Raw genomic sequence first — 18,072 nt, forward strand, 5'->3', positions numbered from 1 at the left:
TTTCCGAGAATATTTTCAAAGAAAAGGCATCATTCATTACAGAAAATTACGTTTGAACAACCAACGAGATGAAAGTATGCTTTAGCGATAAGTCGGTAGCGAAATAGCGATGCAGGCATCCATTCAGTTATGTTTAGCAATTTTTATATAAATTATAATAATGATCTGAAATAGTTATTTACTCTTATGCTTCCATTCAGTCACGTTTAGCTTTTTTCAAATAAATTATAATAATAAAAAAGTATTATATGAAATTAACCTTTCATCTAGATTACAATATCAATCTTAGATAGTTATTTACTATTATACTTCCTTTCTTGCATTAGGGTTCCCGCAATTATTTTTGGCAGCATTGGCATCAACAACAGTTTGGCGATTTTTTACGGCCCTCGAAACCGAATAGTACCGAAAGTAATAACCTTACTTTAGTATTTTATACTTCTAGTAAATGTATTTATTTACACTTGCCTGCCATCTTAAAAAACGACATTTTCAACAAAAAATTAATCCATTAATTTTAACGATATTTATTTATTTATTTATTTTTAAGTTTTGAATACTTTGCTATGCGTAAAAACAGCGTTTTTCAAGATGACTGATGATTGTAAAAACCGCGCCAACAATTGCGCCAACGTAAATCGCCAAAAATCCGTGCAACCGTCTACCAAAGTAGCACCGAGTGTATTAATAAAAAATTCGTTAAAGTTTTACAAAATTTGAAATGCATAATAAAACATTTAAAAGCAGCAAACCTTTAGAATATCTGATAAACAGTCTCGCGTGCTGGAGGTAATATTTTCCCCGTACAGTGTTGCTATTTCTCGCTTTGAAATCATAGCGTTTGTTAATCAATAATTTCGTAGTTTTTCAAAGTAGGAAATAGTTTATAAAATAAATACGAAATTCAAAATTCTGGCTTCCAAGTGTCCATATTCGGGTGGAGAACTTCATTATTCAGAATTTGATGGGACTAGGTACCGTTGCTTCTTCACAATGCGAAAAACATGCATACATTCATGCAAAATTTCCATTATTTAATTTCTTTAAATATAATGCAGAGCGGTAATATTTGGTGGCAACAATTTAAAAAGTAATTCAGACTTTTACAGTGATTCAACGCAAAATCCTTTTTTCAGTCTAATAACCCTGTGAACTAAAAGTAAAATAAAATATGTAAAACCTATTGTTTTTTTGCAATAGTATAACATCTTTTGTTTGTTTTATTTGTTCTATAACATCCCCACACTTTCATTAGTAATCCTAGGCATTAAACTAAAAGAGCCAGCCTATAGCCAATTTTTTTTTAATCTTGATTTAAAAATAAAAATTCATATCCTATGCTGGGAATTTCTTTTTACTCTCACATGAAATTGTGCCTCTATTTGCCTTTCATTTGCACTTAAGGCTCGATTTTTTCGCCATTTGGGTACAAAGACTTAGCGGGTGCAAAACAACGCATGCCCACATAGTCTGTCTGTCTATGTTTATAGAATAGTACACCTTAATACGGACAAACGTGTTTTACCGGGTTATTTTGATTTCGTACGCTTGTCCGATCAACTATAATAGACCTTAATGGTAACAATAGCCATTCACATCATCCTTTGCAAGTTGCTGTCTGTTCAGTTAATAGCAGCATGTTTCCCGGAAATAAAAATGTCAACTTAATGTTTATGATTCGTGTTAAATTTTTTCCCTTTTCGAATGACTGCAGTTCTGTTTCTCTATCAGTCCTGGATTTATTTCGGCGCGGTTTTAGTTGTCCTGTCATTTAATAAATGTAGTATTTGTGACTCTCTTAACGCTTTTTTCAGTGTACAGTTTTTGCCCGAATTCCGCAAGTAAATGATTTGTTTTATATTATATATAAGTAAATATTTCTAACTAAATATTGCATTTAGAACATTATTTAGTATTCTGTACTTATCCCCAAAATTAAACGAGTTTTTGAAGTATATTTATTAAACATTATTACGTAAAACAACTGACGACTTCGAAGGAAGTCGTCAGTTGAGAGTGCTTTTCACAGTTTAAAAAAGAGATAATAAATAAGTAGGTGTTTTCGTAAGTTATAAAATTTATGTTAAAAAGTAGATTTAGTCCTGCTATTAAAATTGTTTACACTTTTTGACTTAGGATATCAGAGTAATGTTTTAAAAATGAGCTAGGCATTAAAAGATTTGGAGTTTGATATTTAGAATTCCAGTTAAGCATCTGTAATATTCTAAGTTGTTTAGAGTGACAAATTTTCAGTATATTGGGGTAACAGTAACTATTGGTATAATTTTCTGGGAGTATGCATTATTTCATTAAATAGATTCTCATGATGTTGCATCTCCATGCAATTTTAATTTAAAATATTTATCTTAAGTAGTGTACACACACGTCTTATGTGTTGAACTACATAGTGAGGCAATTAAATAATAATATTGTATTTTCAAAAGGAAATTGAAAAGTTGTACCACTTATTTGAGTATGTGTTGCTCAAAATATGATCCTCCTGTATTATTGCAAGCAGTAGTATTACTAACAATTTCTAGAAATGTGGGCTTTTTTATGGCCTTAAAGCAGGTATCATGTGTCTTTGAATCTCTTCAGTACTGGGACAAGATAGATTGAGGCAGTTTCAGGTGATAATTATGGAGAACGGGGCTAGGTAAAGATGGTTGAATACATAGCCTGGTACTGTTCTGCTATCACAACTGGGTACAGTAGTGTATGTATTTATGTGTTCATGTATGCATGCATATATATAAGTATGAATATATGTGTTTGTGTGTATATACTTATATATGCCCATACGCACGTTCACACATTTCTGAATCCGGTCCTGATAACAAACAATACTCATACATTTAGTACCCATGCATTTAGTCAGAAATTGCTGTAAACTAGTGATTAACCCTCTGACTGCTCAATTTGTGGACCAAAATCGCTTCCAAATTTGCATATATATATTTTTTTTCATATTTTAAATCTATATATATATATATATATGTGAGAATTGAAAAATGCATTTTTGAAAATTCTTTCTAGAAAATATTTTTTTTATAGCTTTTTATCATGAGAAACTTAAGTTGCCAGAAAAATCAATTTCAGATGTTATCACAAAAGAAAATCTTTTTTTAAATAAATTTTGGTTGAGTTACAGTTAATTTCTATTTACTTACTGCATAATATAAAAAAGTAAAATTTAAGAAAATATGAAGCGCTGAGGGGAAAGTACCTTAAAAATGCAGTTTAGTATGATAGAGTTCAAACTTCACAGTTTTTGCACCAGATTCAATAAATCTAATTAATAATTCAATAATTTAATTAAATAATCTAGATAATTGCTGAACGTTTTCTAGCATCCATTTCTGTAAGAAAAAAGCAGCAAAAAGTGAAGTTTGAGCGCTAATACCACGTGCCTTCAAATGCCCCAATTTAGTGGACTACTAATGATATTTGTTGGCTAAAAACGTAAACTAAACACCTAATACTGTATATAATTTATTTCAATGGGTTAACAGGATGCGCTCAGGAAGAAAAACATATGCCTGTGGGATGAGCAAATTTTGCTACATTTGAGTTGCCCGTGGAAATCGCTAGATGATCAGCCAGAGGGTTGATGTGTTGTACAATCCATTGCATTTTAAATGGAATGTGTGTGGAATTTTTAAAAATGCAGCATTCAAAATCATCTTTGTTTAGTTTTCTGTATTAAAATTATCTAATCGGCATAGCGATAAAAATGCATTTATAAAATGCAGTTTGGAATGGTATGGATCCGTCATCTTCATAAGCATTTTTAAGAAGTACAATAAGTTTTCTTTTTGCTGTGTTATGCATGTAATATAAATTTTATGGTAAGTTGATCGATTCTTATATCTCAGTCAATGGGATGAAATATTCCATGATTTCATGACATATTTTGCCAAGTTGAGTTTACTTCTAACCAAATGTAAAACTGCTGAATGCTAGTATTTATCAAAAGTGCCAAAAGAATTGTGGCCACAAATGTCAATTGAAATAAAAAGGAATATTTAATCTGACTTGGCTGCTAATCATTACGAATTCCACGTTTTAGCATTCTACACAATCAGAATTCTTCCTCTTGAGCAGGATTTCTTAAACTGTGGGTTGCAAACCCCAAGGGGGTTGCCAAAAATTTTAGCAGTTTTGATATTTCTTTAACTTATTATAATAATTTTACAATTACCAGATATTTTTACACAATGTATCTGAAAATAGATAAGACAATACAGACAAATAAAAAAAAAGTTTTGACACATTCATTTTATAATATAAACGTCATTTTCCTTGCTTTGCACGTGATGCTGTCATTTTGTCTGTTACTTATTTAAAATTTTCATATTGTTCTATGTCTTAAAATTAGAAATTAAAGTTAATGCCCAAAACTGTAATAGTATATTACAGTACAAGTGAAAAAACTGATAGTTTCGCTCACGCATGTGTTGGATTTGCACAATAATTATGGGGACCCACAAACTTTCTGTAAATATGGGGTTCTGGGGGTCGTGAAAAAATCTCAGTGATAAAAAGAGGTCACGACTGAAAAAAGTTTAAGAAACCCTACTCTTGAGTGTGTATATATGTACACTGCTCAAAAAAAAAATGGGACAGTCCTATATCTCCCGATCTACTGGGCTGATTGACAAAATTCAAATTGCGTTCTTCATGTCTCGAAAGCACGACTTCGGATATATATTAGATTTATATATAGCAAATTTCTAACATAGGTATTTTGACACAAAATCGGACTTTTTCTGAAATAACATACCAAATTAATTAACTGTTTTAAAAATTTCTATTTACCTATTCGAACTGCGTAAATAAAGGTGCAGTGTTTATTATTTTTTTTTTTTTTTCAAATAGTTTTCTTTATATATATTTTTCGTCATAGTTATTATTTTAGGTAATTTTTAAATTTTTATACTTTTATTTTAGTTGTTTGTGTTGCATTGTCTCTTCAGATAATTGATTTAAAATTTTCTATTTATTCCTTCGAACTGAGCATTTTAAATATATTTATTAATATCAATTTTCCAAAATTTGATTTTATTTATTTGAACTGCCTTTCTTTCGGAAGAATACTTTGTAACCCGGACTACGATGCGTTTGGAAACTGCATACTATATTAAAAGAGAAAATACAGTAAAGCAGAGTTTTACATGCCTTTCAATGTTCCGTTCAGAAAAGATATATATAAATAAGAGAGATGTATAACCGACATTTTAACTTAGGATGACTTGCATAAACTGCTTTAAACAGTTTTATCATTGTGCCCATTGCTTTACACAATTTTATCCTGCATTTGGTTTCTTAAAATGTTATTCATATTTTAGTGAAATATTTTATTTTTGAAATCGCAAGAATCAAATATAATAAGATTGAAAAGTTTTAAATTAAAAAAAAAAATACAAATACTAAATTTTACGAAAAAATTTATTTTTCTTCTCTTTTTCTTTAAGCATTCTGAAAGTATACTAAAAAGTACCCAACTTTTCGAAACAATTTTGGTATTTCTGACAATCATTTTAAATAAAGTTATCGCCTCCCATTACATAAAGGCCCACAAACGGCCGAGCGGTAAAGACGCTGATCACTGGTAGTTCGGTCCGAGGTTCGAATCCCACGAACGGGCTGGTTGCATGGGTGTTTTCGTGGTTTTCCCGCTGTGTAACATGTATACGAGCCAGTTTCCCTTAGAAAGTCCTCCACGAAGGCATCCCTCCCTTTAGGCAGATAGCCCTCGTGTGCTTTGCCATAATTAAATAATCCAATCCAATCCTTAATTAAATATAATTGATTCGTAACTTCTACTAGAACTGACGTTAAGAGTTGAAGTGCAAATAAATAATATCATGTGCAGTCTTGATTAATGTAAAATTAAAAATATTTGCATTCAGACAGAAAGTCTTTTGAAAAATTTGCAATTACTTTATAAGAAGGATTTATTAATAACCGTAATAATTACTTATATTGCTGATGATTAGGATTTAGTTCTTGACAATTACATTCTAAATTAGAATTTTAAGAATTATTAGAATTTTAAATTAGAATAATGAAAATACGCTACTCACAAAAATAAATTTTAGGATAAAAAATAAGTTGATTTTTTATGTTTTAAAACTTCTTGAATTCATTTAATAAACATCGTAGCCTCGTTGTTAATTGAATCCAGAATGTTGGGTGTCGTTTATATAATTATTCTTACTTGTCCACAGAATCTGCTGACTTATCCAGCGATTAAGTAGCTGCAGATCATTTCTACATAACCATTGAACTTCCATTAATTCAGTCTCTAGAGGGTTGTATGTTTATATCATAATTTGACTTTTATAAAAATGATTATTCTAAATCTTATGTTTCTATAAAATTATAGTGTGCTTTAAAAATATGGATGATAGTACCAGCCGCTCTTTCAGCCACTTCAAAAGCATCAGTTTATTTAGAAATAAATAGTGCAGTTAATGTCATAAAATTCAAATAAACATCAAACGAAAATTCTCAGTTTTAGACAATTCGATTTAAACGAAGTAAAGTAGCAGACGATAAAAAAACGCCGAAGATAAAAATTTACTCTTATTTAAAAAAAAAAAAAAAAAAAAAAAAAAGAGAGAGAAATTAAAAAAATATTAAAAAATTTATTAAAAAAATAGCTTTTCATATAGTATTAATAAATATTTATTACGCATTATTGTGGGAAAAAATGTCATATAATTAATTCTCCGTAAAATTTTACTTGAAATTTAAGGTTAAAAATAGCTGTGGCAATACAGTATAACAAAAAATCCATAGACCACATTTGGCGTTATTATCGCTCAAAAAACGATGCCAAATTTCAAACCGCGAAAATATGTAAATTTGTGTATATCTTAGAAAATTTTGAATAAAAAGGTCTAATTTTTTGCAGATATGCTTTAAAATATACCTACTTTAAGATGATGGTAAAAATTTTATAGGTTATAATTCAAAATTTTTTTCGAAAAATTCATAAAAATTATTTAAAAATAGAAATTTAAAAAATAAAACACAAAAAATGGGTAAATTTTATTTGGAATGAACCTAAATTTCGAAATGTGAGAGAAAAAATCAAAAAAGTTTAATAAAAAAAGAGATATAAATAAATATTTGCCAAATTCAATTAACATTGAGGAGCTAATATTTTAAAAATTACTCGTTCGATTTTTACAAAACTTGGTATTCTGGCATAATTTGAGTCGTAGAATCGAAATATGTAAAAAAATTGGTATGTTATTTCAGAAAAAGTCCGATTTTATGTCAAAATACCTATGTTAGAATAGTGCTATATATAAATCTAATATATATCCTAAGTCGTGCTTTCGAGACATGAAGAACGCAATTTGAATTTCGTGAATCGCCCCAGTAGAACAGGAAATATAGCACTGTCCCTTTTTTTTTTTTTTTTTTTTTTTTTTTTTTTTTTTTGAGCAGTGTACATACTATGCCATCAACATTGCTACATCTCTTTCTCTGTTTTATTACACACACACATATAAATATATGACTAGAAATTTTTAGAATCTCACCTATCATAAATCTGATATGCTAGTATTCATGAACATTGCTTATTAGATTTTTTTAAATCTCCTAATTTTATAGATTTTAATGTAGAATGTGATGTAGCTATGATATTTGATTCAATGTTTTATCTTTCTTTTAAATCATCATCTAGCCTCCTTAAAATAAGAAAAGCCTTTACTTTAAGTATTAGCAGTAATAAACGAGACAATAACTTTCTATTTAAACTTCTCTTCAATCAGAAAATAAATGTTATTTTGATGATGTAACTTATGATTTGCTTACTATTTCTTATTCAGTATTTTAGTTTACTCTAAATATTACTAGTATTTAAATTGAGTTTCTTGCAGAGGGGGTAAAAATGTGTATTTTGCATTCTTAGATTGTGCTAGTTTATTAATAAAATTTCACATTTTATTAAAATGAAGGTAGGCTTAAGTGTGTTCAAAATGTAAGTGTTTTAAGTATGCCAGATACTTATTTTATTTAACAGCATTAAAAATACACATCTTTAATTATCTGAAATGTACATCCTTAGTGCTTTTAAACTATAAATAAGTATGCAGTTATTGCTTTCAAAGACTCCAAGTTATTTTCAAATTTATTGTTTTGCTGTCTAATGATATCATTCTAATCAAAAATTTAAATATTTCAGTTTTTTCTGCATATTAGAAAATGGCTCCAAATATCAACATGACACAAAGTGTACTTTTCGTTGATGTAAGTATTTTCTGATTATTTATTAAACTGTATTTTCTAAATGTCATGATGCTAGAATTATTTATTTGAATTTGCGGTTAATTTTATTGGTACTTTTCCGTTTCGCCGGCGCAAATCTCGCCAAGCAGACTTTATTGGCGACAACATACAGCGTACACATAAAAAATATTAAAAAAATTTTAGTTCTAAGAATTCTTTTTTTTTTTTTTTTTTTTTTTTTTTTTTTTTTTGAAGGCATAAAAATTTAATATCGCTTAAAATTTTATAAAAAGCCAATAAATAAAGACAATAAATTTGTAAAAAGACATTAATTAAAGAATTTACTATGCTTTCATGGTTCAACATCCTGATTCGCCGGTTCATATCACGTGACTCCAAACGATCTCATCTCACGTAAACTACTCTACAAAAATCTAATGCTCTCAGTAATTATCTACATTAATTTCAAGTTAAATCTTAATTTGGAACACAAGTTTAAATGCAAGCAATATTTCAATGCGTACGAATAGCTTACTCAGAAATTATGTAAAACTGCAGTGCTTTACTTCACTAATGCATTCTCATTAGAATTTGATGAATTTAACCCTTGACTTTCCTTTTCTATATTTTCGGCTTCGGGTAAGAGCTGTGATTGCGTCTTAATTGACTTAATTACCGAAAATGGCCTTAGACATAAAACTGAACTATCTGATAAAAATTATATGCCAGTATTGAAAGAAGCAATCAATCTGATAAGAGAAAGCTGCGGCTTGTTTTGAAAATGAGGCGTAAACGGTTACCAGCGAGAATATTCCGTTTGGCATCGGTTGTACCATTATTGGCGACTTTATCGCTTGCGCCGGCAAAACGGAAAAGTACCATTTTATTTTATATTATTACCAATCTGTCTGTTATAAATATCTAGATAAATTGATGGGATTACTTTTTATTTGCATTATATTGTTGATTCACATTAAACCATTATCAAATTAAAGTGTAGTAGTATTAGACTACCTGTTATTGTAAGTTTATACCGAAGGAAAAATTATTAGTATAATCATGTTTCATCAAATTAATCTGTGGAATTATTTTTAATGTTCATTACAGTTTTACTGTGAATTAATTATGTGTGTAATAATATGGAAATTCTAGATGATGTGCTGTAAATGCACAATCAAAGAAATTTGCAGTCGTGCTGATTCAAAGATTTTTTTCGAACTACTCTTATATGTGCCATAAAGTCGCCAAACATTTTTGGTGCCATGTTATTATCTAAATTTTTTGTCTACATTTGGAACTTTAAGCCTAAAATGTCTCCAAAAACGCGGTTTTCGCACATGCAAAAACCATGTTTTAAACACACATTTTAAGCTAAAAATCCGAAACAAAAAATTTAGATAGCAAAAACGTAAAGTTTCTAACCAAAAATATTTGTTAAGCATCCATGTACAGAGGGATATATTTTAACTTAAAAAAATAATCTACGAATTGCACAATCTAGGCAGCAAAAGAATCTACAAACTACGCACACCTCGCTTTAATAAATTAACATAACAACAATAAACTTAAAAGAATACCATGTACACAGCGTTCTGTTTCAACTTTAAAAACCATCTACGAATTGCACAATCTAGGCACTATGCACTAATCAACAAAATAAACTAAAATAAATGTCAGACAATTAAAAAAAACAACAGTAATGACAAAAATTCATACTAAAAAAACAATGAACATAACATTCTACAAAATAAGAACAAGAATAAAATAAAATGTACTTACCATGAATGAATGCTTTTTTTTCAACAGCAGAAATACCAATTTCATGCCGCCACGTAATCACTATAGTGTTTATATGATAGCCGGACACACTATCCAGAAAATTCATACCATGGTTCACAAATAAATGTTCAAAACCCTCTTTTCCTAAATCCTTGTAAGATTTCCAGCCATCTGAAAAAATAGTTGTATAAGGCTCAATCCACTCTTTAATACACTACATCAGCGTTTCCTTACTTCTATCGTGCACAGCCATTAAAAATAATTGACCACATCTTCCAGACCCTCCCACATCTCCCAAGACCCTCTTGCAACCACGTCTCTCACATTGCAATATATGCCATTTCAAAAAACATGCAACATGAACCAACGAGCAATTAAGCCAATCCAGCAAAGGAGTATTCAATGTCAAAAGGATTGCCATACAAAATGCAATGGTGCCCAAAACCAGCACAGAACACATATCGCCACATTTAGTGATCTTTGGGCGCTTGTCAGAGTAGAGCCATTTCTTTTTATTTTCATTGACATTTAGGGGAAGGGCACAATTAATTTGGTGCACTAATCATTCTTGTTCCAGAACTTTATATTTTTGATATCATTGCAGTAACAAGAGAAACAGTCACAGTGCATCTAATTAGCAACAGAAGAAGAAGACATGTATTTAAGTCAAAACTTAGAATGAATTAATCTTGATTTTCATATTATTTTGATTGGTTAATTAATAATTACGGAGCTCTACATAAAGTACTTGCACATTTTTAGAAGAATTTCAGTAAAGAATTTAAAATAAATATATGTTTTGGATAAAAACTTTGGAACTACTGTTATGTATGCCCCTCACTTAGCGACAGATTTCTTGCCAAATATTTTTAGCATAAAACTCCATGTTGCCATATTACTATCTAAATTTTTTATATTAATTTATCTAAATTTCTAATTCTTACAGAAGTCTACATTTCGAACTTTAAACCTAAAATGTCTCCAAAAAATTGGTTTTCGCAGTGCAAAAAACCAAGTTTTGAACACACAATTTAAGCTAAAAATCCGAAACAAAAAATTTAGATAGCAAAAAAGTAAAGTTTCTAACCACAAATATTTGACAAGAATCCATGTACACAGAGATCTGTTTTAGATTGGAAAAAAAATCACAGAATTGCACAATCTATGCAGTGAAGGAATCTATGAATTGCACACACCTCGCTTAAATAAATTAACACAACAATAAATTTCAAATAATACCATGTACACAGCATTCTGTTTCAACTTTAAAAACCATCTACAAATCGCACAATATAGGCATTGTGCATTAATCAACAAAATAAACTAAAATAAATTACAAACAATTCAAAAAACGACAATAATGACAGAAATTCATACTAAAAAAGCAATGAACATAACATTCTACAAAATAAGAACAACAATAAAATAAAATGCATTTACCATGAATGAATGCTTCTTGGAACAGCAGAAATATCAATTTCAAACATCATCCTAACAATTTCACCACAAATTTGTTGAAAGACTCTTCTCCCGTTTCAGAACAGCTATGGGAAAACATATAAACTACCAAATAAAACTCAAAATCGCATTTCCGATTATAAGCAGGCAACATAGCTTTAACATGCCACCATGTAATCTCTATTGTATTCCATACTAGCAGCTTCGCTGCCAGCTTTCATCTGGCTTTTAAATGTATCTGAAAAATGGCTGAAGGGAACACCAAATGTTAAATTTAAAAACTGCTTAGAATTTTACTCTGCAGAACTACTTCATAAAAAAAAAGTTATTACATATAACAAAATTACAATGAAGTAAGCAATATCCCTTAATACAAATATTAATTATCCTAATAAATAAATTAACCAACTTCCCTTTGCAAAATCTTAAGAACTCAAATAGTATAAAGGAGGTTAAGAACTTCGTTTCCTAAAAAAATCACTTAAAACTTTCAATATCTTAAAGACAGTGAAACAAGCAATAAATAACATAAAATACAAAAAAAAAAAAAAAAAAAAAAATCTGAAAAGCAAAGCATAATTAATGATATTTTATCTTATATTTTCAAGAGAAAAAAATTACAGTGAAATAAGCTATATACAAATATTAATTATCCTAATAAAAAAATTAACCAACTTTCCGTTGAAGGAAAAAAAAAAACAACATGCAAAACTTTTCAATATCTTACAAATAGTGAAATAAGAAAAAAATAACATGAAAGAAACTCAAAAAACAAAAAATTCCGCACAGAATTTTACTCTGCAGAACAACTTCATAAAAAAAAATGATTACTTATTACAAAATTATAATGAAATAAGCAATATCCTTTAATACAAATATTAATTATCCCAATAAATAAATTAACCAACTTCCCTTTGCAAAATCTTAAGAACTCGAATGGTATTAAGGAGGTTAAGAACTTTGTTTCCTAAGAAAATCACTCAAAACGTTTCAGTATCTTAAAAACAGTAAAATAAGCAATAAATAACATAAAAGAATAAAAAAATTAACCAACTTTCCGTCGAAGAAAAAAAATCATGCAAAACTTTTCAATAGCTTACAAACAGTGAAATAAGCAAAAAATAACATGAAAGCAACTCAAAAAACATAAAATTCTGTGCAGAATTTTACTCTGCAGAACAACTTTATCAAAAAAAAATCAATAAAAATGTATTATATATATAAAAAATATATATAAAAAAAATGAAATATGCCAATCTCTTAAAAACAGTGACATAAGAAATAGGATAAAAAATTGTTGCCAAACCCATATTTCTGAAAGAATGAAACTATTCAAAATGATGTGATTTCATCAAAAATCTATCAATAACAATAAGACAGGAAAATTGTTGCAAAAATCACATTTTTAAAGATGTAAGATGTGAGAAATGTACTTGGAAGCATCATTTAAAATTTTTTTTTAATATTATCATTTTTGCAAAATTCTTTTTGTAAAAGCAGTCGCAAGGATGAAAGTTTAACGTGTCCAAAAATCAAAGAAAAATAAACTGTACATTTTTAAAAATAAACTTTTTTAGAAAAAATCCCATTGAAAAGGTGTTAAGCTCCCTTTGTTAAATAAATTCGTATTTAATCGATTTATCGAAACATGAAATTTATTTTAAGTTCGTAAACTAGCTAAATGCCTACGTTTCATGACGATGTGAAAATGGAGTGTGTAGAGTAAAATCTCGCTTTCCTATAAGCCCATTATGTCTCAAAATGACGCGATTTCGTCACAAAACATAAAATAAAAAAAATTCTAATTCGAATTTCGAAAAAATTGCTTCGAGGTGCACCTATGTCTAGACTCTTGTCTAGATGCACCTATGTACCAAATTTCATAGCCGTGGGTCTATTAGCTTACGTGCAGCGCGAATGAAAGATACACACACTGACACACAGACAGACTCTTTTATTATATGTAGAGATGACAGCCACACTCACTATCACAAAGTTAATACAGTCAAATACTGAAAATCCGCCGACCTGCAATCTGCCAACTCCTGAAATCCGTGTTGCCTCTCGGAATATAAAAATTCAGTTTATAGGTTCCGGAAACCGCAACTATGAGTACGAAATATCGAGGAAACAGCAAGATATTATGTTCTAAAACTTGTCATTACTTATTGCAAACTATATTATTTCTTGTTATCTTTTTAATAAAACCTGCTTTCTCATTAAAACAGATACTACCTGTAGTAATTCAGATTCATTGCAAATGTAGACACTCTACTGTTGTTTCGAAATTGATATTTCTGTACATAAGTTTTGACCCAATTGTAAGAATATGTTGTTTTACTGTGAGTAAATCAATGTATTATAGAAAACAACAATGGTAATTCTGAATGAAGAGATAAGAGTTGTATATCATGGAAAAAATATAATGTAGTTGTAGCATAATATTTAAAATTACTGTTGCAAAAATAATTTAAATATTAAAAACGACCTTGTGTTCATTTTAAAAGTAGTGCTTAGTTAATTATTAAATATATTCATATGTTAATAAAAGGTTTTTCAAAGAACAATAATCAGAAAGAACAATTCAGTCAACATTATCTGCACCCTTGTTAAAAAATCATGGAAAAGTAAAGCAAAGCAGTATGTTGTTAAAAGAGTTGTGTGGCAGTCCACAATGTCACCAAAAATATTTGTGTGGCTTCCCCAGGTATGCTTGTAGACATCTGCTTTTGTGTTTATGCAGTGCCAAAATTATACACATGCCAAATTTGTGCAATTTGCTGATGCTTTTTAAGTGAAAACTGATACTGGGTACATGGAGAAACAACAGTGCAAAAAAGAAAAAATTCTCAAAAAAAAGTGTTTTATTGCTGATGCTTCTTACTTTCTTGAATTTTATTGATTAATTGCTTAAACTAATATTGCTCAACCATTTTCAAAATGGCTGTTTTTTTTTTCACATTATTTTAGCAAAAAATTAGTCATCAACAAATGTGTAACTTTTCTGTGGGAGTGCAGATAGTCAGAAAATACCAAAATATTAGTTGGATGATAATATGTACACTTTATGGGATTTATTAAACTCTGTTAATAATTTTACATTTCTCTCATAACTTATTTTAATACTAAAAAGTGTTTTAATGTAAGCCTTGAGTATTGATTAAAAAACTGTTTATTAAATTTTCTGAAGGAAAAGACATTAAATTCAGAAAATGTCACTCAATTTGTTTAACTTTTGAAACAACCATTTAGTAATTTCCTTCCACTAAAGGAAAGGAATTTTACTTCATTATCATATTTATTATTATATTTTATGAAATTGTATATTAATATAATATTTTATCTTTTTAGGACTCTGATATGTGGTATACGGCTTTTACATATTGTCTATTGCTCATTACTATTGGAGTATGCTCTGCTCTGCAGTATGTGGTACAGACTACAAAATCCAATCTGCCATCTGCTAATAATATTCATTTTCGCATTTTCCAGCGAAAATATTTTGTTGTTTATTTCTTAGCCCTTTTTGGTGATTGGCTGCAAGGACCATATATCTATAAATTATACAGTCATTATGGTTTTACCAATTTTCAGATAGCTGCTCTTTATGTTGTAGGTTTCTCGGCAAGTGTTTTATTTGGAACTGGAACTGGAGTATTAGCAGACCGTTTTGGACGCAAACGTATGTGCATGATGTTTTGTATTACTTACTCATTATGTTGTTTTATGAAGATATTCCCAAACTATAATATTTTACTTTTAGGAAGGCTTCTAGGAGGCATATCTACATCCTTGTTGTTTTCTGTGTTTGAATCTTGGTATGTGTATGAACATGTCGAAAATTATGATTTTCCAAAGGAATGGATTTCAGTTACTTTTTCTAAAGCTACTTTTTGGAATGGTGTTTTAGCTATAGTAGCTGGAATTCTTGCCAATTTTACATCGGAATCTTTGCAGTTCGGACCAGTATCACCCTTTATACTTGCAATTCCATGTTTTATTCTTAGTTGTGGTATCATGTATTATGCTTGGGGTGAAAACTATGGCAAACAACAGAAAAGCTCGAAAAATCTTTGTTTTGAGGGTTTGCAGGTGATTTTATCTCATAAATTAATATTTATGTTAGGAATTGTTCAGTCATTATTTGAAAGTGTAATGTATGTATTTGTATTTCTTTGGACACCCATACTCGATACAAAACATCCACCTTTGGGGATTGTATTCTCTGTCTTCATGGTATGCATAATGATTGGCTCATCAATATATCAGATGTCTGTATATGCAAAAACAGAACCACAGACTATGCTTCTTCTTGCTGTTGTTCTTGCAACCATATCTCAGTGTGGATGTGCAATTGCTACAAGTTTTGAAGAAACAAATGTTTTGATAGCATATGCATCATTTCTTGTGCTAGAGATAGCAGTGGGAATATATTTCCCATCTATTGGGTACATTAAAAGTGAATGTATACCAGAATCCCATCGTGCCAATATCATGAACTGGTTTAGAGTGCCTCTGAATATCATAACATGCATTATACTTTTATCCCTTCATGGTGAAATAAACACAAGTGGAAACTGTGTGATATTTCTACTGTGTTCTGGTATGATGCTATGCTGTACATTTATTATGTTAAAGATTATTAAAGTTTTACCATATGTCCGTATGCACTTAGAACAAATGTGTTAGGATAGAGTGTGTGACTGGTGCTTCCATTTTTGTATAAAATAATCTCCATTTATTTTGACAGACAATGCAATAAGCAGATTTTTTTAAGTATTTCCATCCTCTCTCTAGTTTAAATTATTTATTAAATTTCATTTTAATTGAAAAATACTGAATTTAAAAAAAATTATTGATTCTTAATAGTTTTTGATACCACTTTTGAAATTATTTTGTATATACCTTTGCATATTTTGCATGCTTTATTGTACTGATATGCATTTTTTATTCCATTTTGTTCTGTGTAATAAATGCATTGTGTGACAGAAATGATAGTCAATATTAAGAAATAAATGAGAAAATATAGTATACTAAAATTGAAAATGACAAAGAAAATCTACATTTCACTTTCAGTTTACTAAGAATTGGTTTTATAAATCCTTGTGACTAAAAATGTTGTTTAATTATTTATATATTTCTTTCATAATAATAATATTAATATAATTTATTTTTATTATATATTTATGTTATGTAAATAGTAATCTTGGTTGAAGATTGATAATGCTGAACATGAATGAGATAAATGCTTATTCCACAGTAACATATTAAATATTCATGTCTGGGACAAAGTCTGCTATATTATTTGTATGAATCACTATGTTGTATGAAAACTTAATTGTGATCAATTTATATAATACATATTCTTTAATTTTTTTATCTTAAATCTTAAGAAAAAATTCAATTTTTTAAGAATATCAAATTTATTAGTATTGTTTTACATTTTATATAAAATGTAGGGTGTTTACTACTTCAAATTGTATTTGCTTATCCATGTCTATAGTTTGGTTTGTATTTCCAGCCCATAGTCATTGTCCTGGTAATTAATTGGCCATATTATTTTCTTGATCATTACATTTTATGATGGACAGCTTTGCATGTGTTTCCATTATCAATAGAATTACTATTCTCATTATCATACAATCTTGTATAATTTGATTACATTATATGATAATGAAAAAATTGACTAAGTAAGTTAATGAGAAAAGTTTCATTTCTTTAATCATTTTAAGATATTAGAGAGCTTCTTCCTTTTGTTTGACAGCAAAGGTACTTGGTTCAGTTTACATTTTTTCAAATATTTGTATTTTTAAAATGAAGTATAAAAATGAGAGCAAAAAATAAACTAACTAGGTATTATTACAGCACATGTTAAAACAGTGAAGAATTATAGGAAAATGCATTATCATAGATTGGATGCATTGCTGAATTATGATATTTAGCCAGTAAACTTTCCTGCTATTATCACTTGCTTATTTTAGGTTTGGCACATTCTGTGAAATCCCAAATCTGACTCGATATTATAAAGCAAGTGATTAGTTACAGATTTTAATGAGCATGTAAATCTTGTTTGAAATTATAAAGAATTTTTTGTTAAATTTATATTAAATTATAATTGTAACAATCTTGCCTAGCTATCATAAAAATAAATCTAAGCCTTTTTTAAATCAGGTTTAAATAATAATACTCTTATCTCTCCCTTACTCCTCTATACTTGCTATAAATATTCATGTTAAATCTTTTGTAAAATAGTATTACTTTATGCATTCGATATGATAGTTTTGATAAAAGGAGAATGATTTATAAATTAAGAAAAAGAATTTATGGAAGAATTTTATTTATTTATCTTTATAAATAAAGCTTATTATTTCATGTTTTTGTCTTATTTCTTTATTTACTTAAAAAAAAAATAAGCTGATTAGGGACCAAGTGACTAAGGACACATAAGAATAGAACTTCTGCTTGTGATCTCTTTCTAGAAGTTGAATGAATTTGGTATTTAAGGCCCATATCACATGGCGTTTGTTTCACACGAACAACTGTTTCAGACAATTTTTCTGCCTGGTTTACTATTGAAAGAAAAGCGTG

At 28.9% G+C, this 18,072-nt stretch overlaps 1 protein-coding gene across 3 annotated transcripts; it reads left to right on the plus strand.

The window, feature by feature from the left end:
• The first annotated feature begins 1,457 nt into the window (after positions 1-1,457).
• LOC118180695 (solute carrier family 61 member 1-like) lies at positions 1,458-17,856 on the plus strand. Of its 3 annotated transcripts, none has more exons than XM_035349763.2 (3): positions 1,458-1,841; positions 8,204-8,268; positions 14,836-17,856. In XM_035349763.2, exons 2-3 carry the CDS (start codon positions 8,224-8,226, stop codon positions 16,171-16,173), a joined length of 1,383 nt encoding a protein of 460 aa, XP_035205654.2. In that variant the 5' UTR covers positions 1,458-1,841; positions 8,204-8,223; the 3' UTR covers positions 16,174-17,856. The 3 variants fall into 3 exon arrangements, with proteins under 3 accessions (XP_035205654.2, XP_035205655.2, XP_085677730.1); XM_035349764.2 differs by having other exon boundaries at positions 1,489-1,578; XM_085821604.1 differs by lacking the exon at positions 1,458-1,841 and adding an exon at positions 2,318-2,716.
• Positions 17,857-18,072: the final 216 nt, after the last annotated feature.

This window comes from Stegodyphus dumicola, chromosome 8 (genome assembly GCF_044657685.1).
Source record: "Stegodyphus dumicola isolate Sdum_Otavi_A_Nest chromosome 8, ASM4465768v1".
Lineage (NCBI taxonomy): Eukaryota > Metazoa > Arthropoda > Arachnida > Araneae > Eresidae > Stegodyphus > Stegodyphus dumicola.